Source organism: Eretmochelys imbricata, chromosome 3 (genome assembly GCF_965152235.1).
Source record: "Eretmochelys imbricata isolate rEreImb1 chromosome 3, rEreImb1.hap1, whole genome shotgun sequence".
NCBI lineage: Eukaryota > Metazoa > Chordata > Testudines > Cheloniidae > Eretmochelys > Eretmochelys imbricata.
Genome location: NC_135574.1, coordinates 127,131,389 through 127,159,234, shown reverse-complemented (window position 1 = coordinate 127,159,234; position 27,846 = coordinate 127,131,389). Strand labels below are relative to the sequence as shown.

The window sequence follows — 27,846 nt, the reverse complement described above, 5'->3', positions numbered from 1 at the left end:
CAGTTGACAAGGAACAGAAGGCAGTTCACCAGGGCAGCCTGATATAGCTTTGGTGCTGGGCACAAAGATACCAATGGCCCGCACATGTGCAGGTTGAACGGACACTGTAATGAAAATCTCCGATCAAAGGTGCGTGGAATGCACAAAACATCTGACATGGAGCACCCATAGGGACACCACTCAAAGAAGAAACAGCAGATACCAGCACTTCAGGATGTTTCTCATAAAATTATTTGTTGACCATGGAGCAGCCTGAACAGTGGCAACAGAATCTGCACAATAAAACCTCATTTTTGCTAATCATTTGGAGACCCAATGTAGATTGTTTTTGTATATTAGAAAACAAAACAAATGATTTTTAAGAAAAATCAGAGAAATACACTCAAGTATTATAAATGTAGTTATTTTAACAAGTATACTTGTATGCATATTTCACAGTACATAGTAATGATTTAATAAGTGTGCTGCAGTATATGTCAAAGAAATTAGGTAATTCAAATTTTAGCAACAGACTTTTTGAAAGAAGTTGTGTTACGGTAGAACCAATTACATGATTACTACTTCTACCAATCTGCTGAAGCGTAAAATATGTACACAATCTATACACTTGTAAAGCACAAAAGGAATAAATTTCTATGAAAGCCTCAATTTATTCTGCTTAAGGTGGCAACCCTATGTACAACTACCTTTTCATATTAAGTTGTATACTGAAAGACATCTACAGAGGTGGTGTTAAAAGGTGATAAAAATGTATAAGAAATCTAAATACAGTGATGCATCTGTCAAGTTTGGCATCCAAAAATCCAAACAAAACTCCAGTTTATGCTTTCTTTTTTAATACTTTAACAGTTTATAGGTACATTTTAAATCTTTAGGAAGCATTAAAATTTTCTTCTGATTTCTCAAGTATGGTTTAATAGCACTGTTTCTTCCCTTTCATAAATTCCCACTATAAATACACACTAAGTCCAACAACATTTTTCACCATTATAATACATTCTCAATTTATCTTTACAAACTCAGAGTTAAACTCTTATTAACGACCAAGCAGTCAAATGTTCTTACACTGTCAGTTTATTAAAATGTGATCTGCCTTCAGTGAACAACTTATTTTTTTTTAGATGAATCTTCTAAAATATGGAAAGTTAAAGAACACCAAACAAAGATTCTTTTGCAACACTTTAAAGCTAATTTTTGCAGCTAGCTAGTAAAAGCTCAGAGGCAATCTGCTACTGAAGTGATATCCATTAAGAGTTTTAACCACTGTACTCTAAAAGTACTAAATCTGAAAGCTCAATATAACAAATCTATAATTCAATCTGAAGCATGATCAGTTACAAAAACTCCATCAGTTATCAATCAGAACTCTTACCCGGGCTTAATTCCACCAGGTAGGGTAGTTTCTCAGGAGGAAGGCAAGAGCCATAGCCAGACCCGTCAACTCTTTCCTTCCCCTTTAATGGCTTTCCATCAATTTGTTTCTTGGTTTTCTTTGGGATATAGTCAGAAGGCCGTCTTTTCAACTGAAAGACTAGTATTCCTAAAACAACACAACATTATATGGGTCATAGAATCATAGAACATCAGGGTTGGAAGGGATCTCAGGAGGTCATCTAGTCCAACCCCCTGCTCAAAGCAGGACCAATCCCCAATTTTTGCCCCACATCCCTAAATGGCCCCCTCAAGGATTGAACTCACAACCCTGGGTTTAACGGGCCAATGCTCAAACCACTGAGCTATCCCTCCCCCCCCTTTAAAGAAGCTTATAGCAGAGAACATAACTCAGGCTTTGTAAGTCCCAGGCTAACATCCTAACCACTTGACCATCCTCCCATTCCATCCCAGGTCCACTGAGTCCTACTACCAATGCATAAACAAATATAACATCCATAAAGCAGTAAATGTTCTTCATATTGCTTATAACATAGCATATTCAATATGTTCCTTATGTTTTTATTAAGTTAAATTATTTAAGGTTCATGACACCATAGAGTTTTGTGTGTGTCATTTACTTTAACCCACTGGTCAATTTTAAGGACTTTAGTAAATGTTGCCATTTTATTGTACATTTTGAGAATGTATTTAACTGTAAAGAATGAGAAAATATTACTGTCAGCCTTGAAGTTCACCCTGGAAAATTCTGGACATGGACTATTTTAAAGAAAGAACATAAGTACAATACAACTGAACACTGCAAAATATAATTCAAATGAACCTCCTACTTTACACAGTTTCACATTGATGGCTTGTATTGTCTTACACTTCTGTATAATATTTTAAATGTACCTTTATCGCTAGACCATTCCCTGAATATTTGAAGTGGGCACTCATCATCATCAAGGATAATTTCTTTAGCACCTTTATCATCAGAGTGTTGAGCACCAGGAGGAAGCATAACCTATAAAGAAAAGTTAATTTTTCAGTGGAAACTCATAATTATCAGATCTGTACAGAGGACCTAGCAATGGATTTTCCTCACTACAGCTTCTATTTTAAGATAGTGAATTATGCAACTAGAAATATAAAAAACCTTAGCAAACAACCAATTAACTAGGGTCAATCACTTCTCATGGCACCAAGGAAAAACAAATTTCATTCACAATACACTGCCATCCTCTGATAAAGCAATTAATTTTGTCTTCACAGTTTGTAAATCAGAATCAAACACATGCTTATTATCCCCTCCCACACACACGTCTCACTTTGTAATTCCCCTACACACACGCACCATATAATTCTTTTGACCAACACAATTAATGTACTGGACTAGATCTTTAGCCCCCTTAATGCTACTTTGTGCCACTCTGGCAATGCAAAGCAATCTTAAAATTGGCTTGATAGTCTGGTGGACAATTACCTTTGTCAGAATCTTCAGAAAACACTGCAAGTCTCTAACAAACCACTACTTATCTATCACGTGTTGTGATTTTTTTTCAGAGGTTTATAACTTGGTCAAATTTGAGTGGATTTTCAGGGGGGCAGCAAGAGGTACATCACTGATACCACGGTATCCCCTGTGGCAAGCCCCCACCCCAAAGCAAAGCGGCATTACAGCATTTCAATGGAACAAATGTAAGAATTTTTTTTACATGAACAAAATAATTTTTTCCCTAACCTCATTCTCTGAAATGTCTGAATCGTTTTAGCTGAAACATCCCCAAAAAAATTCAGCCTAAAGCAAATAACCAGCATGGAAAATTTCAACGTGAAGAGTCAAAATTTGATGAAGTTGTAAGCTACTGAAAACAGAATCTTATAATAGGATGTGTTAGGCAACTTAAGCTGCAGGAAAAGCTACTAGCTATACCTCTAATACAGAGGTACCCAAACTTTTCCTGTCACCCCCCCCCCCTTACCAGAAATGGAATCTGTACACACACCCCTCCATTAATGCACAGTAGATTCAGCAGAAGAGCTTGGGCTGAAAGTGGAGCGGGGAAGGAGAGGGGGCTAGAGGCGGAGGGGGTGGTGCTCCCTCCCCGTCCCCTGTGGCAGGCTGACCCAGGTAGTGCCATGCATCCATCCAAATATTCCCCCACATACCCCTAGGGGGCACATCCCACAGTTTTGGGATCACTGCTCTAGTATACATTGCAAAAAACAACAAACAATGCTATATTGGAGTTTCCACAGGCTGTTCTTTTGCCCTGCCACTTTCTTTTGTCAACAAACCACTGTTTGCCATGTTACTACTGGTCTATTGAAAATAAATTACAACTTTATAATCTTATATCCTTGTGAAAATCAGCTCAGTGCTAATAAGATTTTTTCATATCACTTTGATAAAATTAAAGATCACTGACTGCTACCCAAAAAGAGCCACTAACATTTATGTTAGTTAACATGCCGGGGAACAAAATTGTTTCATGTCATCTACAAAAAGCAGAACATTTTCAAAGAAAAATTACATTAACATGTGTGTGCTTTCATTTTATATGTTACAGGCAAAAAAACGTTAATTCATCTGAGGATAGGGAATAAAAGAAATAAAGCATCTAAATTAAGTGTCTGATCCCAGTACTTCCTAAAATAGAACCTTGTATACCACACAATATTTTCTAAGTTTTAGGTCACATTCAAGGGAATGTACACAGGTAGCTTAAACAAAACTGTAATTAATTTGACATCTTGAGGTGTGCGCTATGAACCTCATGATATGCAATGAACCTCAAAATTAACATGCTGAAAGACAAAGAAAAAGGAGTATCGGAACAAAAAACTTACATTCACTTAATGTTTTGTTAGAATGGCACCATTCTTGTACCGTGTAAAGTTGCAGTATAAAGATAGGCTATATAACAAAATGTGATAAGAAAAACGATAAATACAGACCCAAGGAGCCATGTCCAACAAAAAGTCAGCACTGGCAAAATATGGATGATGTTCTGAAGTTTCACTTGAAAGACCAAGTGAATTGAACTTTATTATGGATATTTTATGAAGCATTATACAAGGTCTTTTCTTAGTAAAACAATTTAAAATCCAATCAGATAGCTAAGTAAATGTCACCCACTTAAATCTTCCCCAAAGATATCTCAACTACTACCAACAAAAAGACAAAGAACCGTATTTTCAAAATGCTAACCACTAGGAGAGCAAAACTTCTCAAAATGCAATGTTTCTTTTGTTTAATGCAGCTTTTCAAAGACGGCTTTAAATGAAGAACATAACATGTACAAGGTAAATCTCAATATAGCACAATCTTTTACAACACTGGAGGAAGAGGAGAAATTGTTCACTGGATGCTGCCAGATAGCTGTGATTCACTAAAACATCCTGTAAACAGTACTAAAGAAGTTACAATGAAACCAAAACTATTTAATCTATTTAGCACATTATTCACATTTCCCAGTGAAGAAAATAATGATGTATGTAAGCTAAGCTGAATCAAGGAGATTTTAAAAAAAGAATTCAAGCAATTCTTTACAGGAAAGTTCAGTTTCATAAAACATTTAGCTAGAATTAGGTTTTCCAGTTATTTCAGTCTAATAGTAAATCACTTCCATATTTAAGTCCACATACTGTAGGCTCAGAAGTGTAGCAAATTCAGATCAGTTAGTGAAGAGTACAAGATATTATCCAACTACATTGACTCTGAAGAGCCAGAAAAGCAAGTCTGCCACATTTATAAGGATACAGCACAAAACAAATCTATAATTATCTATGGAAATCACCAGTCACCTCCTTAAAAACACATGAAAGCATACTAGATATACAAGGAAGAGCCAAGTTTCTGGGGAAAGTTTCCACTTTCCAAATTAATGCTTTTCCACAAGGCTACAAACTTAAAGCAGCAATTTGTTTCTTTGGTAAGACCAGCAAAATCTTTGCTAAAATTCATGCAAAAAAGTCCTTAGACTACATGTTCTCTATTTTAATCATACATAAGGCTTGAAAAATTTATCATCATATGGAATATTTATTTGGTATACATACAAGATTTAACACACTTCTGCAAAATATAAACTTTTTTTTTCTCCTTAAAACATTAAAATACACTCCACAGCGAACCAAAGAGAAACTGATTCAGTACTATCTTCCTAAACTGCAGGCTTAGGCTGCAGTATCTCTGCAGCTATTCACAGTTCTCTCAAACATCAGAAAAATCAAATAAAAATCTCTAGTCAGCTTCTCTGATGCTATTTAGTCCCATGTGGGAAAACATGAAGCTGTAACGAATCAGTTTCAAGCTGATAATGCCACTGAGAGCTATGAGCATGGCAGTGTTAAACAAAAAACAAAACAAAACAAAAACCAAAAAAAACAACCAACCCCTAAAGCAGAGCCTGGAGAAGATTAGAGTGACAGGTACTCCTCCCCACTCACAACAACTAGGAGACTAAAAGATGAGCAGAGCAGATCCCCTGCCCTCCACTTCCCACCAAAAACTATGAGTCTTGGGGAAGGCAAGAAGAAAGGAGAAAAGCCTTTTCTCCCTTCTAGCAACTAGAGGAGTAACAGCTTCAAATTTAAATCATTCAGTCAGGTACTAGCCCAGAGGCTGATACACAGGATGGAGCTCACAATCAAAGCCCAGAGGTAGCAACTTATTTCAAATCCCACAACCTCTCCTCACCCCAGCAGCTGGAATGGGCAGATGGAGCTGTATTTTTAATCAGTGTGTTGCCTGTAGACCTCCCTGCTGAAGCTACACCACTCAGCTAATAGGTAAATTAAAGACAAATTCTATATAAAGTTTGATTTTTTTATTCAAATTAATTAAAAGAAACCTATGTCTCATTTTCATATCATTCAATGCGCTGAGGTTGTTGGATTTTTTTAATTAGACATCCTTAAAATATATATTCAACTTCGAAAAGTTAAACACCAAACTGAAATTCAATTTTAGCTTCAGTAACAGCTTTCTTATTATACATTATTGAACAGCATCCGAAAATATCCCAAAATGTAAACTTTATCAGACTTGGGCCTGATCCTCCTAACACTTATGAATTGAGTATTCCATTTAGTTCAGTGGAATCAACCATTCACAAAGTTTCTCACAAGTTTAAGTGTTGGCAGGACTGAGGCCTTAATTTATAAACTTTCCTAAAATTTATTTGATATAGTAGCATAAGACCTCAGTATCAATTTAAGTATAAAAATATATTTCCATCAGTTACACATTGCTATGCAACAAAACAGCAATAAAAATGTTGTAAGGTTTTAAAGATTTGTTTAAATTAAAATGAAATTGAATTGCTTAAGAACTACTAACATATCTAAGTGACAAGATACAAGTTCTAAGATTAAAATATCAACAAACTTCGATAACTATGCTGATTTTTTAAAAGTTGCTTTAAGAAAAAAAACCCCCTCAAACATAAGCATCAGGAGTATTTTGATGTTAATAGCTTTACTTACCCGAGCAATACAGTAATCCTTGGGATTTTCCTTTTCCAGACCGTACTTCTCCAGTGCTTCAATAACTGCAAAGTCTGCAGTATCTGTAGTGGACAGCAGGATGGTCTTGTATGGTATATTTGGTTTTAAACTGTCTGCATAAATCCTCAGGGTCCCACCTTAAAAATATATTTAATTACTATTTTATCTGAGGAAAGGGATATGCAACCACAGACTTAAGCATCCTAAACGTTTGAACAGACTTCTTTGGTATACCTTAACACCAAAACTCTACAAATTCCTCCTTTCATAGATTCCGTCTCTTGCCCATCCCTACATACAAATGCTGTACCCATCCAAACAACAAAAGCTATCTTTTAGCACATTATACAAAAGGATTCTCATTTGTTACTCTAAATATTTAATTTCGTGTATCTGAGAAAGACTGTGCTTATAAAACACCAGTATACAGCTTCTTCAATATTTCCCTGAGAGATCCATTTCTCCTTCCTTTTAAAGAAAATACCTGGGATAAGAATGAGCATGCAATCGCTATCAAAAACAAACTGTTTCCCAGAATCCTTTTCTGAAATGTAAACAACGTGAATGGGAAACCACACATTCCAGCAATACATCTTACAACCTTTCTGACAGTTAAATCCAGGTACACAGAGCAGAGTTGTGATAAACAGGGCACTGAAGAGCTTAAATTATCTTAATTTACCTGAATCCCCTAATACTGTCACACACATTGGTACACTGAAGTCCAGGAATTTTACAGGACTAATTTTTACTTAATAGTTTGGCCGTAATTTTTTTTTCAAACTCTAGCCAGTTTTTTTTAAGATGTTACTAGCAACGAGATCAAAGTAAACGATCAGTTACCAAATACAGAAACTGGCTTTAGTATGAGTAAAGAATTGTTGGCCATGAGAAAAAGGGCTAACCTTCCTTGAAGTAGAATATCATTAAATTAAAACATACAAGAAGCAAATCTGAACCACTACCTGAATCTGGCCGGCCATCGGAGCTGCGGAACTCCTGCATTCTCTTCTCTAGTTTCTGTTGTCGCCGTCGTTTCATGACTACCTCAGGATTGGATATTGTGCGAGTGAAGCTGGTCTCCGGCATATCTTTGTACACCTCTGCTGCAAGACGAGAATTCTCACTGTCAAATTAATTTAAAGAAAAAGAAAAAAGGAAATATATTGTTCAATACTTTGAAACATCTAAACACATCCTAATTACTACATGAACTATTAAACAATTAGATCTGCACCGTGACAGTCAGAGTACATCACTATACAAGGATAATGTTTTCACTTACCATACCTCTGTTAGAATATTATTCACATGCCTGCGCTCATGTACAATAAATAGTAACCAAGAGTCTTGTATATTAGTACTAGTCACAAAGGCAAGAGAATCAAGGTCTTTTTCTAGAAAAAAAATTTAAATTATGAAATGCTAGTCAGATTTTCACATTTAATTTTATTCTGGTCTGCGGGTGTTTTAGCTCATCTGGAAGCAACTAGAGTTGGTATGTGTTTGCTACTCAACATTCATTTTATTTCATTCAACTTGAATCACAAAACCAAGTTCAAGCAAAATTACGTTAGAGAAGGCTAAGCAAAATTACGTTAGGGAAGGCTAAAAGGGTTATTTTGAATGTGAAGGCAAAACGACAGAAAAAAACATGCAGAGAGAACTCTGGACAAAATAAAACACCTGTATTCTACTAATAATTCAAATGAACAATTAAATCCACTGACATGTCAACCAATAATTTCTTTATATTAATGTAAAAACATTGAAATTTTGCTGAAAAGAAATTGAGTTATTAACTTAAAACTCTGATAGTAATACAGAAGAATACTGTATTGTGGAGCTAAGTTTCCTCTCTACATAATATGCTTAACACATTAAAGGATGTTGATAAATTGGAGATGATTCAGAGAAGAGCCATGACAATGACTAAAGGATTAGAAAAACACGCCTTATAGTGACTGACCTCCTTGAGTCTATGTATTTAGACTAACACAGAGAAGGTTAAGGGGTGGACTTGATCACACTCTAGATGTATCTACATGGGGAACAAATATTTAATAATTGGGTCTTCGTTCTAGCAGAGAAAGGCATAACACAATATAATGGCTGGAAGTTGAAGCTAGATGCATTTAGACTGGAAATAAGGTGTAAATTTTAACAGTGAGAGTAATTAATCATTGGAACAATTTACCAAAGGTTGTGGTGGATTCTCCATCACTGGCAATTTTTACATAAAGACTGAATGTTTTTATAAAAGATATCCTCCAGGAATTATTTTGGGGAAGTTCTATGGCCATACAGGAGGTCAGACTATGATTACAATGGTCCCTTCTGGTCTTAAAAAGGTATGAAAACCTCAAAAAGCAAGGCTTTAAAGACTACCAACAGTAGTATATTTCCTCACCCTGAGACATAACTCATCACTACCACAAGCACTATGCACCACAGAGAATGCACCACTAAAACTTGTCTCTGAAAAAAATGCCGGCATTCCATCACCTCCTCCCCAAATCCCACCCACACATCCTGCCTACCCTGCACACAGATCAGGCTCTTCCCTCTAATCCCATTGTCCCTTGTGCACAATTCCATGAACTTATATATACACACACTCAGGAATATGTCAAAGATCTTGATTGCCATGAAACTATTCAACTGATTCACAAGAAAAGCGTATCTTCTGTGTTGAAGAGCCTGGTTGCCACAAAATGCATGAAGATTCTGGTGTTCTACAAAGTGGCCACAATTTTGTCAAAGATCTCTGATACTAGCCAAACTCATTCCCCATACACAATGTCAGCCCAGAGCTTTATCTCAGAGATCATGTAGTTATTCCTGAAGTTCATAAAGTGCATGTAGAAGTTTTCATACCAGATTAAGGTCCATCTAGTCCAGTATCCTGTTTCTGTCAGTGGTCATACCAGATGCTTCAGAATCAAGTGCAAGAAACATCATAATGAATAATTATGAAATAATCTGTCTACAGGTGAAGTTTCTTGCTAACATCAGACAGTAAGTGGCTGGCTTACACCCTGAAGCATGAGAGTTTAGATCTCCCTTTTTATCCTATTCTGATGTGGATGTTAATATCATCCATATAAGTATCCAATCCTTTTTTTAATCCTCAAGCTCTTTGCTTCAGTGATACTTTATGGCAGTGAATTACAGAACAGTTATCCAGAGTGTAAAACATTATTTTCTTTTAGCAGTTTTAAATTTGCCTCTCCATGATACTGATTGTCCACTGGCCCTTGTATCACGAGAAAGGGTAAATCGGTGTGCCTAATTCACCATCTATACCAGTCATTATTCTGTGTACCTAGTTCATGTTTCTTGGTATTTGACTCCTCTTTAAACAAGTCTTTTCAATCACTCCTCATATGGCAGTTTCACCAGGCATCTATTTCCCCATTCCTTCTCAAACTCTTATTTCTGCTCTATCTTTTTTGTAATAAGATAACCAAAATTGAACATGGTGTTCTGGGTGAAGATGTACTACTATACATACAAAGGAATAATATTCCAGCATTATTTTCTATTCCATTCCTTACTCATTCTAATATTTTGCTTCTTCACCAAAAAGTGAGCACTGAGCAAATGTTTTCTTTGAAATGTCCACAATGAGGCTTACGTGAATATACAAGGTGTTTATTAAATTTCTGCAGCAAATAAAGCTGCAAAGCAGGAGCAGGGAGAAAACTGGTGCTTTTAAGTCCCACTGTGAGGTACTTCAGGCTCCTACTGATCGGGGAGAGCTGGGGGAAGGAAAGTACTGTTATGAAGTGAATGACCCCAAATTTTCTATTTAGATGAAAATGTTTGTGCCCAACAAAATATTGGAGGTTCAAAACCTGGGAAAAAGTAAAGAAGAAGAAAAAATTCTGCAGAACACAAGGCAACAAAACTCTGAGGCAACAAAAGAAGAAATTGCTGCTGTCCTCCGAAGATGATGTGGACTGGGGCTCCAAAAGGAAATACAAGCAATGGGTTCGCAGTTGTAGCAGGTAACAATGGCAAAGGAACTTTCATAGCTCCCTCTGGACAAGATAAAATGGGTAGCAAGTAAATAGTTGTGGATTAGAAACATGAGAAATGTTATGGTACACATTTTAAAGAACAGGATTTCAGAACAACAGGTGCGTGAAATTTGACTGAATTAACATTACTAAGAGAACCTTTACTTTTTCATTTCATAGTCTGAAAATTCAAAAGTGTATGCTAATATAACAGTGTATGATTTTGTATTTTAATTTTCCTGTAAAACCTTGATTTATTGGGTTTACAAGTTTTCAGTCTGCAAAGCTGAAGGCAAACATTTTAAAAAATGGGTGCCTAAACTTAGACACCTAAATCTATATTTAAGCACCTAAACAAGTGGCTTGATCTTCAAAGTAATCACTTTCTGCTACTTCAATAGGACATGACGGATGGTCAGCACTTTTGAAAATCAGGCATCTTATTTACATGCCTGAATGAGACTTTAGAACCCTAACTTTTGGCATTCATTTCTAAAAGTTTTAGTCTTAAGTTTATCACATTGACATACACTACAACACTTAGTTTCTTGGTTATCACAGCCAACATTTTATTTTGTATGTGAGCTCTACAGGGACCTGCCTACATTGCCTTTTGCTCTCTGGTTTTCCCAACAAATCAAGTTCCATACAAGGATGAATAGTGTATGCTCCCTGCACTGTTCCACTGAACTAGGCAGCAATATATGGGGAGTTAGAGATGGAGTTTGTAACTAAAGAACTGCAGGAGCCAGAATCGTAGGCTGGTGAGGTAAGCAGCCTGGAGAAGGGGTGAACACCCAAAGACCAGGGAGTTAAGGAGATGAGCCACTGAAGCGTGCTACAAGCTCTTCCGTTTCCTAACAGAAGCACGTGTGGAGGGGAGAAGGTTCTGAGCTGGATCGCCTGGGCAAGATCCCAAGAGTCAAGGCCCAGAGAGTGGATCCAGGCTACCTGGAGGGCAAAAGGAGAAACTCATCTTTGAAATTAATCATTTTTTAAAAAGTTTCAGAAAAGTATTTTCACCTGTGAACAACAGTTGTGGATTTTCGTATGGGAAGAGAGTCAGGATCACAACAAACAATTTTGCTGTGAAATTTACAGGTTGTTGCATACTTTAGGAGTTGCTGCCATAAAATTTGGTCCTACTGTCACAGCCAAATGCTATTTATTTTAAATTATTCCCTCTCCACCCCCAATGTTAAGTGGTTACTTATGATTTAATTTTTTGAGAGAGGTAATAATACAACTAATTTATAACATAATTAACTCATCAAAATTAAAATAAACTTACAGATCATCTCCATGAAAAGGCCTATCATCTCTATCTGATGCTTGTCGCAATGCCTCTTTCTCTCGCCTCTTCTTTTCTTTCTTTTCTTTCTTTGATAGAGTCCGTTTGAAGTTCTGGATCACTCCCTCTTTTTCTTGTTTTTCAGGCCCATTGCTCTGAGCCTTCTGAAATGAATCAAGTCAAACTGCTTTGGTCACTTGGTCTACTGCAAAGTTGCTGATGATCTCTAATTACATCACAAAGTAGATTTAGTAGTTTAAGTTTGTAAAGCATAACCTAAAACACTTAGTAACGCCATACTGGAAATAGATACAGGAAAAGCAACAACCCCTGCATTACGGGAGGTGGGAAGGGGAAAAAGAGAGAAGGGGAAGGAACCATTAGCAATCAAGCATTTGATTTTTAAGTTATAAACAACTAAAAACATATTCTTCAAAGACTGTCTGAAATGATTACAAACCTTGTAGCCGGTGCAGCCACCTCCCCAACTAACTTACAGTACTTACTGGCATCTTAATTTTACTCTCTTTTATACTTTAAAAGAAATATAAAGTTGGATGCACACTGATTTTTTTCCCCTTTTATAATATATCCTCCTGTCTTTTTATTTAGAAGGATCTGAAAAAGTTCTTCTCTTCTTTCAAGACACAGCATAGGCTCAATGGCTCTTTGCAGCAGAGGTTATATTTCTTGCAGCTTCTTTTCCTGATAAGATTGTACCCAAGTGCATTTTTGGGGGGAGAAACATAGCATTAACAAGTAATACTAAAACAATATGTCAGAAGCAATCAGTAATAAAAGGCTCCCAGAATGCCTCTGACAAGGAGATCCTTGCAGGCCACTGTGAGTGGCAAGCTCACTAAATTGCTTGGGAACCTTTTGTAAACCTCTTCAATTTTTGATATTTCTAGAAAGGAGATCTGGTGAGGCCAAAACACCTACAACAGGGAGGTACTGATTTTCCTCATGGTTGGGCATCAGTATGAATACTAGCTCTCTCCTCTCAGCGTGGGAGGGGATTGATTAAAAGATATGACAACCCTGCCCAGGTGGTAAGTCAAGTGGAGCCAAGCTTGTAGGCACCGCAAGTGGAGTCTGGTGAAAGATGTCAGATAAGTGCATGTAGCCTAACAGGGAGAGGCACTGACACACCGTAGATTGAGGTTTGCGGATGATGCAAGAGATCAGGTTACTCGTTGCCTAAAATCTGTCTGCAGAAACTAAAGCTCTCACAGATATTAAGTCCAGCCGTGCTTCTATAAAATTTTCTGTCCTTGTGCAGGACAAAATGGATTTGTCTTCGTTTATGCAAACATCTAAGGTGGCAAGGAGGCCCCAAAATAACTCTGTTGCTGATATAATCTCTTGGCAGGATTGGCCTACCAGAAGCCAGTCATCTAAGTATGGAAACACTATATACCCCTAATGTCTCATCTGGGCGACTCGCACTGCAAAAATATTCGTGAACACCCTGGGCACCATCATGAGTTCAAAGGGAAGAACGTGGAATCGGGAGCACTGCTGACCAACCATGAAACACAGGAACTTCCTGTGTGATGGGTGAATGCCTGTGTGACAATATACATCCTTCACATCAAGAGCTGCATACCATGCTCCTTCCTGAAGGGAGGTGATTATAGATGCCACTGTTACCATCCTGATTTCAGCTTTTGGATAAAGTTGTTGAGCTGCCAAAGGTTCAGGATCTGTCTCCGTGCTCCGTCCTTTTTGAAAATTAGGAAATATGGGGAGTAGAGCCCTCTCCCCTGCGACTGAGGAGGGATGCTCCCTATTCCTCCCCAGAACAAAAAGGATTCTGCTTCCTGTTGAAGAATCAGTTGGTGAGAAGGGTCCCGGAAGGGGGGTTTGTGAAGAGGGAAGAAGAGATACTCTATGGAGTATCCGTGATGGATAATCTGCAGAACTCAACTGCCTATGGTGATCTTGTTCCAACTGTCGGCAAAGAAAGTAAGATGGCCCCCAAAGATGACAGGAGAAGATGTAGGTGGCATCAGTGGTGATACATGGATCTCAACATGCATGTCAAAACCATCCTCTAGCCTGAAGTTCAGAGGATATGGAGGCTGTAGCAGTGGATGGAGCTGAGAAATGAGACCTCTAATCTTCTCTCACTTACAAAGAGGTTCAGGTGGATGCTGGTAGAATGAGGTATGTGAATGGGGTAGTCATAGCCATAGGCTGGCACCCACCAGCAGCCAGCTCCCCGACTTTTCGCCAGCACCTCCCACCCACCAACGACCCTACTGCTCAACTCCTACGCCTCCCGCCTGCCATGATCAGCTGTTTCACAGCGTGCAGGAGGTGCTAGGAGAGAAGGGGAGGACCAGGGATGGGGCATGCTCAGGGGAGGGGGCGGGGCAGGGTGGGGACTTGGGGGAAGGAGTCGAGTGGGGACAGGGCCTGGGGTAGAGTGGGGATTTGAGCACCTCCAAGGCCTGGAGGAAGCCAGTGCCTGTGATCATAGCTGAAAGTGCTGTCTCTGGTGTTTCCTACTTGGGGCTGGAGTATAAATCCCCAGGAATTACAAGGTGGATCTTGAGTCCATGCAAGAATGAAGAGACTTGTCTGTCTTTTCATTAAAAAGGTCGGACTTATTGAAAGGGGGAGCGGGTGTCTTGGATAGTATTTTGGACCTCAGACTCGGACTTTAAGGCAGGGGTCTCAAACTCAATTTACCTTAGGGCCAGTGCCAGTCCTCAAATCCTCCCAGCGGACCAATAATGTCACTCATGCTGCCCAGAATCCACCCCCAAAACTGCACTCCCCCCATCTGCCTAAGGTTCTGGGAGGGAGTTTGGGTCCAGGGAGGTGGTCTGGGGTAGGGGATTGGGGTGCAGGCTCTGGGATGGAGTTTGGGTGCTGAGTGCACGCTCTGGGCTGCGGCGGGGTGCAGTTTCAGGCTCTGGGAGGGAGTTTGTGTGCGGGGGTGTGTGGGAAGAGGGTGCAGGCTCTGGGAGGGCGTTTAGGGCAGGACAGGGGTACAAGGATATTAAAGCAGTTCTACACAGTCTACACTGTCTGCCAGTGGATTTTCTGGTAATATTTAAGTGGTTGTTTTGGCCTTTAAAGTCCTAAGTTTGAGAAAGTAACTAACTCTCTTGTCATGCCATACTTCCACAGTTGGAAGTAGCAAAAACGCTCAAACTGGGATCCCAATGGTGTAAACCAGAAGGGGCTACTGGCAAGGAATTCTTTGTTAGATCTTCACAGCTTTAGAATTCAGTCTCTCTGTACTGTTAGCAGGTTAATGTAAGTTATATTGAAGCACTTAAGATATTTTTAACTTATGATATGAACAGGTACACTTATTAATCTAAATAAATATTTATTGAATTTGAACAAGTCACAAAATCACAACAGCGCTTTCCTAAGAACTAAAACCATCACCACCACCTTGCATATTACCTTACCTTTGGAGGAAGTGTATCATTTTCATTCTTAAGAACAAACCTCCCCTCTCGGTCATCTTTGTTCCAATTTAATTGTACAACAAGAGGCTTCTCATCTATATCTAATCTTCTTTCTTCTTCAAAATATGAAAGAGAAAATTGATAACTAATGGTTATTCAGCATCTCAAGATTCAACACAATTATGGTATGTTACTTTGGCTTAGTCAGTTGACAAATTGAGGATTAAACTGATTCTCTTTTTAAAGAAAGGTTTGCTGTGCAGGCAGGTCTCCTTATGCTTTTCTGCAGCTACGGAGGCAGAATTCAAACTACTGGGCTTCTCAATGCAAGGAGCTATGCCTTTTCCAGTGACTAACAGGTTAATTTTTTACTCCTGTAGCTGCACAAACTGAAGATCCATTGTAAGTAGATCTGTGGATCTTGTAGGACGGAGACAGTGAAATTTGGGAAGCACAAACTCCCCATGTGTAACTACAAGTGGAGCACATAGCAATATCTACAGATAAGAATGCCCAAAGTAGTGATTCTCAACCAGGAATCCAAGGCCGTGAGCAGGTTTCAGGGGGGCCGCCTAGCAGGGCCAGTGTTAGACTCGCTGGGGCCCAGGGTAGAAAGCTGAAGCCCCATTGCATGGAGTTGAAGCCTAGGACTTGAGGGCTGAAGCTGAAGCCTGAGCAATATAGTTTTGCAGGGGCCCCATAGCATGAGGTGCTGGCGCTTGCTATCCCCTAACGCCAGCCCAGGCTTTTATATGCAGAAAACCAGTTATTGTGGCACAGGTGGGCCATGGAGATTAGCATGTTGAGGGGGCCTCAGAAAGAAAACGGTTGAGAACCCTTGGCCTAAAGCACTGTCATTTTAAAAGACCTTTTAACTTTTTCAAACATTCACCTTTTAGACTGAAATTTACCCAATCTGCACAAACACAAATATGTTTAGGAAGGTTGAACAAAAATAAACCAAGCCATTCTAGAGTATGAAAAAAGTGAAAAAACCCACTATGCACATATACAAGGGGGCAGAGCTCCAACTGCACATGAAAGCTTAACTTAAAAAAGTTTGAGAACCACTGGTCTAAACTTATGATTTCTTAGAACATAAAATAAAAAATAAAATATGCTGAATCCACAAGCTTCTATACAAAACGGAGTTAAAAGTTGCTTTTCTATAGAAAGACAAAATTGGGGGGAGGCCGGAGGGAGAAGAGAAGTGTGGGGAGGAAACATCTAACTTTTGAGGTCAAATTTTATCAATATGCCACAATAGGTCATGTATTGTATTAACAGGGTGACCATCTGTCCCATTTTTAAAGGGACAGTCCCATTTTTTGGGACTTTTTCTTATATAGGAGCCTATTCTCCCCCACTCTGGTCCCGTTTTTTCACAGTTGGTATCTGGTAACCCTATGTATTAAGGGCTTGACCATGTAGGGGATCCAGGAGCTGTGCAACAGACCGGCAAAGTCACCACAGGTTTTGGGACCCAGCCTCTGACTCCAAGACACACCATCATGTATCTCATCATCAAGATCATCCATTGAGCCCGAGTGGTCTCAGATTCCTATTTTATATTTTCTCCCTAGCTAGGCTCTGATTGGCTCAGTTTCAAACTGAGTATTATTTATGACTCTACCCATCTTCAAAACCCACTTTCCAGCTTATAGAAAAACAGCGATCTGCCCAGTGACTACCAGCCCTGGCTTCTGGATGGTTTGGGGCACTTGAAAGGAGCCTTGCTCCGTCTCCTTGCATGTGTTCACCAATACAGATATAAACAACACAGAAATTCATTAATTTCTCAACTGCCTTCTGCTCTGTTTTATTTATACTGCAGTGAAATTACAAGAGCAGAAATCTTGGATTGTTGTTCTTTTATTTTTCTGGGGTAGGGTAGGGTAGGGGTTATGTAACAGGGGACAAAGAGCAGAATGTGCAGCTAGACAGGAGGAACACTGGTGTCAAGGCAGGACACTGTGGGAAGAAGGTACAACATTCGTCAGCATGCAGCCTCTAGTGTTGATTTCAACACCTGGGACTTAGAAGGAAAAAACTGCCATGGCTGCAGGTCATAATAAAGACCCTATTTGGGAATCTTTTAAAGGAATTCCTATACCTCTGGGTAAGAAAGGAACACATGCCAAATGTAAACAATGCAACAAAGAGATACAAGGCCTAGCTGTCAGAATGAAACATTTTAGAAATGCTCCTCAGAAGGCAATACTTTGAAGATGATTATGAGGACATGTCTGAACAATTTGGATCAACTTGTTAGTAAATGTATTTTTGCACCATTCTTATGTACCGCCTTCCATGTCTTACTATCTTAGTAAATGATAAACTTAAATTATTGTATGCGGTGTTGTAGCTGTGTTGGTCCGAGGATATTAGAAAGACAAGGTGGGTGAAGTAATATCTTTTATTGGACCAACTTCAGGTGTAGCTAGAAAGCTTCTCTCTCTCACTAGAAATTGGTTTAAAAAGATATTGATTGCCTCATCCACCTTGCCTCTCTAACTTATTGTCATAAATTTGTGTTTTGGGTGGATTACTTGCTTATGAATTTCAAAATGTTTGTGTTCAAAATATTAGTTTATTAGGCACGTTAGTTTGTGGTGGGACCGTTTGTCAGTTACATTTTTACTGTTACTTCTGAAATGGATTTTTATTGATCAGTATAATCAAACATTCTAGGTAAAGATTTTCTGTTTAAAAAGTAAAGTTTTATTAGGGATTTATGAATTTTAACATTTGGAAAAAGTGGGTTTTTTCCAAGCTGTTTGGTATGTTGCTAGAAATAAAAGTTTTTAACAGATTTAGATAATTCATATGATTTATTATTTTTCCTATAAAACTGGGTTTAGAAAAATCACCATTACATAATGGTACAAATCCCCTTTTTTAAAAAAAAGCAGTGCACTGAGTAATAGTGAGTGAATGTGATGTTACTTTGTTTCAAGGTCGAGCTTAGACATAAGGGGTTACGAACATGCATGATCTGCAACGTCTACAACTTCAGAGACACAGAAGTGCTGCAACTAAACATACATCAGTAAATTACCTTATAAAAAAAAACCACCACACTTTCTTCATCATCCAGTAAAAATCAGGACCAGCAAATTCCAGCAATACTGCTTGGTTCATTTGTGCAACAAATTCTCCTCTTCATCTTGTTCAGAACAAACATTTCATTGATGTGGTTCAATTATTATGACCAGACTACACTCCAACCAGCAAAGCAAACATTGCTGGAAGGTTGCTGGATACAGCATATGAGAAGGAAATTGAACAGTGTGCAGAAAACACTGGTGGTAAATTTGTTGATCTAAGTCTTGATGGATAAAGCAATATACAAAAAGATTCAATACATGCTTGTGCGACAAGAAGAAGAGGTTGTCTATCTTACAGAAACATCCGATACATCAGGAAATGCCCATACAGAAGAATGCTTAAAAGAAATAGCAGTAAAAGCTATAACAAATTGTGAACAAAAATTCAAGTATATAGCTTTGTCAGACAATGCTGCAGATGTAGCAAAGATGAGGAGAAATCTAGAAGAAGAAATTAAAGGAACCTGAAACTTAAAACATATGGATGCCATGCTCACTTGATGCATCTTTTAGCCAAAGACTTAACTACAGCTCTAGGAATAAAAGAAAATGTTGCTGAAATTGTAAAACACTTCTGTAACAGCCACTTCGCTTCAGGCTTCACTGAAGAGAGCAAGAGGATTCAATCTAATTCTCCCCAAGATGTATGCTGGAATTCAGTGGTCGACTGTGTTGAGCTATTTATTAAGAACTGACCTATTCTCATTACAATTTGTGAAGAAAATCGTGACAAAAACAGATGGAACTATCACACGCAAAGCAGTCAACTTTGATGCTAAACATGAGAAGGTCACTCGCCTTCTGAAGTAACTCAGGTTCTTTGAGATGTGTCCCTCTGTGGGTGCTCCACTTCAGGTTTCGGTGCGTCCCAGCACCGTCAATTGGAGATTTTTGGTATCAGTCTCTGGTCAGTGTGTGTGCGCGCAGTAGCAGCCTCGTGGTGCCACTGGTGCCTCATCTAACATGCGTACGGCCCAACCCCTTCAGTTCCTTCTCTACTCTGGTGTGTTTAACTCGTACTCCAAAATAGATGGGAGGAGGGCGAGTAGTGGAGCACCCACAGGGGGACACATCTCGAAGAACCTCAGTTACTGCATAAGGTGAGTAACTCTCTCCTCTTCTTCAAGTGCTGTCCCTGTGGGTGCTCCACTTCAGGTGAATGTAGAGCAGTGCCCTTATGAGGACAGAAGTGTCTTCAGAGTTGTCTGAGCTTGAATCGAGAGTAATTGCAGAGGGCTCTTGAATGTGTGTTCAGAGGCCCAGGTCACCACCCTGCAGATGTCTAGAATGGGTACATTGTGTAGGAATGCTATGGAGGTAGCTAAAAGTCTTGTCAAGTGGGTTCTGATGCCCAAAAGGTCTTCAGTGTTGTGTAGAGAATAGCACATATGGATACAGCTGGATATCCATTTAGATAATCTTTGCGTAGATATGACAGAGCCCTTTCATCATTCTGTTGTTGACACAAAAAGTCTAGGTGATTTTCAGAAGGGCTTTATTATGTTCAGATAAAAGGCTATGGCATGGCAAACATCTAATGTGTGTGGGATCGCCTCTTGAACATTAGTGTGTGGTTCTGGATGAAATGTAGGTAAGTGAATTGGTTGGTTGAGGTGCAACGAAGACAATATTTTGGGCATAAATTCAGGATGTGTTTAAGTTATCCTTGAAGAAAATAGTGTATGGGGAGTGAGCCATGAGAGGCCCTATCTCACCGACTCTGCACGCGGATGTAATGGCGACCAGGAATGCCACTTTCATAGATAAATGAAGTAATAAGCATGTGGCTAAGGGTTCAAATAGGACTCTGGTGAGACTTCTGAGCACCTGATTTAAGTCCCATGCTGGCGTGGGTTCTCAGATGTCCAGGTACATGTTCTCTATTCCAGTGAGAAATCGCTTAGTAATTGGGTGAACGAATATTGAAGTACCATGTACCTGCTGATGGAAAGCCGTGATGGCAGCAAGGTAAACTTTAAGTGAGCTTGTAGCAAGCCCTGAGTTTTTTAGGGATAATAAATATTCCAGAATTAGTGGCAACGGTGCCTGGCTTGCAGATATTTGTTTGTTCTGGCACTATATGAAGAGTCTTTTCCATTTTTGGAGGTAAGTAGGCTATGCGTGTTGGGTTTCCTGCTGTTTAACACCACTTGTTTTACTTATTCTGAGCAGGTTAGTTCGTCGTGGTGGAGCCATGAAGAAACCACGCCTTCAGGTGAAATTTCTCCTGGTCTGGATGGAAGACTTGATCATTGTCCTGAGAAAGAAGATTCCGTAGGCGAGGGAGAATGAACAGATTGCCATGCATGTTAGGTAAGGGAACCATGTCTGTTCAGGCCATGTCAGGACTATGAGTATTATGTTGGCCTTGTCAGTTTGTATTTTGTGTATTGCTCTGGAGATTAACTGTATTGGTGGGAATGCATATAGAAGAGGAGCGTTCCATCTGATAAGAAAAGCGTCCCCTAGGGATCATGACCCTAGTCCTGCTCGTGAGCAAAATCTTTGGGCATTTCTTGTTTAGTAATGTCACAAACAGGTCTATGTGTGGGGATTCCCACTTGTGGAATATGTGTTGTGTTATTCCATTGTTCAGTTCCCATTCATGCTCTTGGGAAAACTGTCTGCTTAATGTATCCGCTATCTTTCTGTTGACCCAGGAGGTATGCTGCTGTAATAGCTATGTTGTGTGTTATGCACCAATTTCATAGTTTTAAAGCCGCTGTGCACAGGGAGTGGGAACATGCTCCACTCTGTCAGTTTATATAGAACTGACATTCAATGTTATCTGTCAAGACCCTTATTGTTTGCTTCGTATAATAGGGAGGAAAAGTAGGCACAAGTTGTGGATTGCATATAATTCGAGCGGGTTCATGTGGAAATGTGTTTCCGTGGGGGACCACTTGCCTTGGATTGTATGTATGTTCAGGTGAGCTCCCCATCTGATCAGCGAGGCATCTGTTGTGATTTATATGGATGGTGGAACCTGTTTAAATGGGATACCTGAGCAAACATTTATTGGATTTGTCCACCTTTGTAGTGATTACAGCACCTCTGGGGTTGGTGTGAGTCTTTTGTTTAAACTGTGCTTTTGTGGTATATATACACACCAAGCTCACCCATCCTTGTAGGCAGTGCATGTGTAGTCTTGCGTGTTATACAACAAAAGTGGTGGCTGCCATATGTCCCAAGAGTCGTCAGCAGGTGTGTGCAGACACTCATGGGCTGTCTAAGATCACTGATATGAGGGAGGTCATTGCTGTGATTCAGGGTATCAGCAATGATGCTCTGGCCTCCACTGAGTTCAGGTGTGCTCCTATGAAGTCCACTTGTTGTTCTGGAGTTAGGGTAGATTTTTGCTCATTGATTTGTAGTCCTAGGGAGTGAAAAAGAAATATGGCTTGTCTAGTGATGTGTAACATTTCTGTCTGGGTAGAGCCTTTTAGCAGGCAGTCATCAGGTACGGTAAGATCAATATTCCCTGTTCGCACAAATGTGCCACTACCACCACTAGGGTTCTGACAAAAACTCATGGAGCCATAGATAGTTTAAATGGCAATACCCTGTACTGGAAGTGACTCGTCAGAGCAATGTGGATGGTAACGTGAAAATATGCATCCTATAGGTCGAGGGCTGAGAACCAGCCCCTCTTTTCCAGCGCAGTTCAGTGTGATCAAGTTCAATGTGACCATTCTGAATCTGTGGGTACAAACAAATTTGTTGAGTTTTCTGAGATCTAGAACGGTCTCCAACCTCCATTTTTCGTCGGAGTCAGGAAATAATGTGAATAAAATGCCTTCCCTCTGAGTTCTGTTGGAACTTGTTCCCCAGCCCCTAATTGTAGAAGGTGATATACTTCTTGTCTCAGAAGGTGCTTGTGGGAGGGGGAGTGGGTTGGTGGGATGGAGGTAAAGGGGACGGTATAACCTATTCAAATGATTTCTAAAACCCATTGGCCTGTGGTGATAGAAGCCCATGTATGATATAATGGTTGTAGCCAATGACCAAAGGTTTGCGATAATCTGCTTATTGGCGCTGGTGGTGGGGGAGGTTGGGCAGACCCTCAAACAATGTTTCAAAATCAGGTCTTCTTTGGTGGTGTTTGGGACATCATAGCCTGAGGCTGGGTAGGACAATGTCTCTGTGGTCTGTGCCTTTGTCTTTGGTTGTCATATGGTCTCTACTGGTGCTGTGACACATTGTCTCTGCTATGATTGTAAGGCTGGTATCTGCATCTCCTCTTAGGGGGCGTGTAGATCCCAAGGGCCCTCAGTGTCGCTCTAGAGTCCTTCATGGAATGGAGGACCTCATCCATCTTACTGGAGAAGACATTGTCCCTGTTGAAGGGGAGGTTCTCTACTTTGTTCTGAAGTTCCTTTAGGATATCCAATGAGCGTAACCAGGATGCTCTGTGCATAGCAATGGCTGTCACTGATATGCATGCCGCTATGTCTGCCATGTCAAGGGATGCATGGTGCACTGATCTAGCAATATGTTGGCCCTCACTGATGATGGCTTGGAATTGGTCTCTTTTTCCCTCCGGAATTTCCCGGATGATATCGTTCATTTTGGTATAATTGTCATGATTGTATTAGCAAGTAATGCCATGTCACTGAAGAGTAAGCTTTTCGCCCCAAGAGGTCTAATCTCTTCCAATCCTTGTCTTGGGGAGTGGGTCTGCATGGAGGTTGTTTGCCCCATTGGTTGACCACCTCCACCACTAAGGAGTTAGGGTTGTGGGTATGAGAAAAGGAAGTCCATACCTTTATTTGGCACATAGTGTTACCTGCCAAACACTTACTGGTTGGAGGGATGGTGGCAGATGTTTGCCACACCGTTTCTACAGGTTCCATCAAACCATCATTTATGGGCAATGCTATTTTTGATCTTGAGGAGCTGGTGTGTCTCCAACTGACGGCTCCGGGATGCACTGACACCTGAAGTAGAGCATCCACAGAGACAGCACTTGAAGGAGAAACTAAAAGCTGTTTCCACAGCCTGGAACAAGTTGCAGAAAAATTGCTGCTGTATTGCTTTTAATGTTCTTTCTACATTTCATCATCAAGGAACACTGAAGAAATACCCAACAATAAAGTTAAATTGCATGCAGTAAAGAAGTGGCTGGATCAAGCACTTACTCCACTGCATTTTCTTGGCATCATTCTCAACCCAAAGTACCGGTATAGATGCCTAATTGCTGAAGATGCTACTGCTATGACATGGGCATCTAATAATCACCCAGTCATGCCAACCATAATAAATTTCAGGGCTGGAAATGAACCATTCAAGCACGACATATTTGCTGATGGTGGTATAAAGAAAAAGACAACCCACTGAACTGACAGACGTCACGAGGTAAGCACCTGGAACTGGAGTTTGTTGGAAGTGCTAAGCCAGCTTTTGACATCAGTAGCCTCTCTCTTCCACAGGCCCAGAAAGAATATTTTCTTCATTTGGATGATTTCTCAACTTTGAATTAATTAAATTGGGAGTTGAAAAAGCAGGAAAACTTGTCCCTCTTCCAGTCTCTGAATAAAAACAGGGAAGGAAGGGATGAGATCTACTAGTTTTAGAAGACTGAAGGACAGCCTAAGTAACTTAAGAGACAGTTCTCATTTTCAAGAGACATCGACAAGTAGGAAAGCTCTAGTCACTTATACTTCAGCATATTTGAAAATATTCCCAGGTTGACCTGAAATAATCAGTTTAATTCAATGACTACAGTTAATCCCCCTGTTCCTTTAATAAATCATTTAGTTGTAAATGTGAAACATGTTTTGATAAGAGATGTTTACCTATCCAAAACATTTAAAGCTGCTGTTTAATAAAAACAAATTTTATATGCTGTTGTGTTTAATTAAATCCCAGTTACCATCCTAATGCAGCTTGACATAAATCATGAGCAAAAAGTTAATTCTCTAGTAAATAAGCAATTTATCTATGATGTTACACCCTCTAGTCTTCATAGAAATATTGTTATAATATGAATACAACATAACTAAGATATACTTTATGCAAGATGGCTCATGTAAGATATCATTGGAAAAACTAAGATTTACTGAATGTGATTATCCAATTTGTATGCCTGTATCATTTCTGTATCAGAAGTTAGGAATATTGACTATGTAACAATTACAACTGTGCGTACACTTGGGAAAATGCCCACCAGACAGTAAACAATCGTCCTGAATGAGCCATTTAAGAAGGACAATAGAACTCTGAAGATACTAATTTCCCACCTTCCTGAAGAGTTCCCTGGATGCTGCATTGACTCTACAGGGTCAGATGATAATGTTACCTGATGCAAAATATCACCTTGGACACTGCTGGTACTTTTCCTCTGTAGGGGGACAGGTATCAAACAAAGTTTTCCTGCCTTAGGTAAATCCTTTTTAAGCTGGGGAGGGGGTTAATCTGGACTCTCCTCCATTGCCTACCCAAGAAGAAAGACTGCTGAAAGTACCTGAAGTAACAAAGAAACTAACCTGAGGGGAAAGGCAGGGGTGAGTACAGACTGAGATGGGGTCCAGTTTGTAAGAAGAAATAACTAGAACTCTACGCTACAGAAACTCTGCAACTTGCCTAAAACAACATTTAGGGTGAGAAATTACTTCTTGAAACCAGTCTCTTCAAGATCTTAAGCTTAGGATGCGTGTTTTGCTTTATTTGCTCAGTAATCTGCTTTGTTCTGTTTGCTATCCCTTATAATCACTTAAAATCTGCCTTTTATAGTTAATAAATTTGTTTTATTATTAAACCCAGTTTGTGCAATTTCTAACTGGGGGGGCGGGCAAGAAGTTTCGCATCTCTCTCCAATTTGAGGAAGAGGGTGAATTTTCATGAGCTTGCACTGTGCAGATCTTTCTATACAGTGCAAGACAGTACTATTTTGGGTTTATTCCCCAAAGGGGGAGGTGTGCATGTGAGTGCTGGGTGAATCCTCTCACACAGAGCTGACTGCAGTCTGTGTCTGCTGCTGGGTGTGGACCTACCTGCGTGTGTGTGTGTGCGCACACACACACTGCAAGAGGTCAGAGTGCCTACTTCAGCAAAACAGGGAAAGGGAATCCAGGCTGATGGAGCAGGAAGGGCTCAGTGAAACCACAGTACATCAGGTGGCATCCCAGAAGGGGGTGGGGGTCTAACCCATAACAATATCATTCACCATCTTCTAACATACTAAAATGTACAGTTAATATGAAGCTGAAAGTGTTAAGCTAGGTAACTACTTAAATAATGTATACAACTATAGTGTTCCCTCCTAGATGGCAAAAAGGTGTGCCAAATCTAATGTAAAGGCCCTATTTAATTGTAAATCAAGATATTTTAATGTTTATATCAATCAATGAGCATGCACCTTTCTTTAGAAAATAATGAAGTACAAATGAAACAGCTGATCAAAATTGACTTAAAAAGAGGCTTTCCACTTGATTTAAATTGCCTTGATTTAAATCAATCCATCTAGTTTTAGAAGAAACTTTTCCTATTTAAAAATCTTTTCTTTCTTCTATTGCTATTTCTCTATTGAAAGAGACAAAAGGAGAATCTCAGTGTGCAACGCGAAGAGGAAAACTGACGATACACCAAATGCTATCAAATGCGCCAATCAACATTTTCCCCTCTAATGTCTTTCAGGTACTGTAAACTGTGATGCTACTTGTAAAAGCAGGTAAAAACAACCCTTTCTGAGAGAAATGTGTTTAACATGACAGTGTCCTTTCACTAGATTGTGTTCCTTTAACTACAGCTGTGCATTTCACCTACATTAACTTGGTCGTTTCTGAATGAAGGCCTTTTAGTTAGAAATGAGTATTCCCACACCACTGTCATCACCCATCTAAAGGATAACAAGTATAATATTTTCAAAAAAGGTCACACCATCATCACAATTTACACAAATTGTGTCTACGTTACACCCCATTATATTTTGAAATACTACCACCACCCGATGAGAACCCTTTGCAGTTATATATTTAAGTGCCAAAAAAACCGAAGTACATTTGTTATAGTAAGTAGTAGGAAACATTTATCATCTTTCTATATCTTTTTAAGAAAAAATACAGGATTGAGACCCAGACAGCATATACTAACCTCCACTGACATGCACTTCATAAAGTGAGTATTTAGGAGATGACAACATTCGCATGTCCGGTCGGAATTTCTCTGCAAGTGTTTCTATTACATCTTGCGTTGTGGCAGTGCTAGAAACACGAATACATTTTGTTGCAAAGTTTCCAGCTGCTTTGTCTTGAAAATAAAATCTCATGACTCCATGAAACTCCAAATCCTGTAATGAAATAAGAAGTGAATGTAATTCTGATTGAAACGCTTTTTCTTTTCCCCTTGGGAATGGAGGAAATTATTCCAACCATACACCTTTGATTTATGTCTGTATAATTTAATAAATTTTCCTGAAGTATTCTAAGCACACTGCATTTCAATAAGTAGAGGAAAGGAAAGTTGGAAAAGCCTGGGATATTCTAGAAATGCAGGCGTTTATTTTTTAAATACTCCATACTGTTAGGGATGGTTTTATGAGCTAAGCCTTTAATATTAAACACACAGACACCCAAGAATCATCAGTTTTCGCTGCAGAGGAATGAACTCAGCCCTTCATCCTTCCAGAACAGGCTGAGTAAAATAGACAGTTTACTCAAACATGTGTGCTCTTTTAAATGAGACAAACACCAAAATCCTGTCTGTTTTGCATGGACATTAAAATCCTAATGATTTTTATAACAGAGTTTGTTCCCAGGTGTCCTTGGCAAAAAATATTCTGGGAGGCTGTTGTCTAAAGTTTTGAGCCAAGAGCCAGTTTATACCCTGAATATTAATTTAATATAACAACTATTGACTGCACCTTTAGCTCCCAGAGACTTAACAGTAGGTGACCACCAAGACAAACCTAAATGGAGCATCAAACCTATGTAATGAACTGATAGGAGCCTCCACTGACACCATGGCAGAAATAGAACCTTCATAATCTTGGTGATATTTTCTCTGAATCACAGATTACTGAAATACTCATGAAAATTACATTTTTATTCTAAGAGGTTAGTGGCAGAGAACGTGTTATGCTCTAGGCCTGTGAAAGACAAAACTTGACACAA

General features: G+C 39.4%; 1 protein-coding gene across 6 annotated transcripts in view; it reads right to left on the bottom strand.

Moving 5' to 3' along the window:
- Window positions 1–27,846, bottom strand: part of AFDN (afadin, adherens junction formation factor) — a 217,634-nt gene that overhangs the window by 124,046 nt on the left and 65,742 nt on the right. For all 6 annotated transcript variants that reach the window (XM_077813348.1, XM_077813344.1, XM_077813349.1 and 3 more), the window contains exons 2-8: window positions 26,828–27,023; window positions 15,630–15,745; window positions 12,199–12,362; window positions 7,851–8,011; window positions 6,865–7,022; window positions 2,287–2,398; window positions 1,373–1,540 (exon numbers count right to left, since the gene is read on the bottom strand). In XM_077813348.1, the coding sequence (XP_077669474.1) occupies window positions 1,373–1,540; window positions 2,287–2,398; window positions 6,865–7,022; window positions 7,851–8,011; window positions 12,199–12,362; window positions 15,630–15,745; window positions 26,828–27,023 (1,075 nt within the window). The remainder of the gene's footprint in view (window positions 1–1,372; window positions 1,541–2,286; window positions 2,399–6,864; window positions 7,023–7,850; window positions 8,012–12,198; window positions 12,363–15,629; window positions 15,746–26,827; window positions 27,024–27,846) is intronic.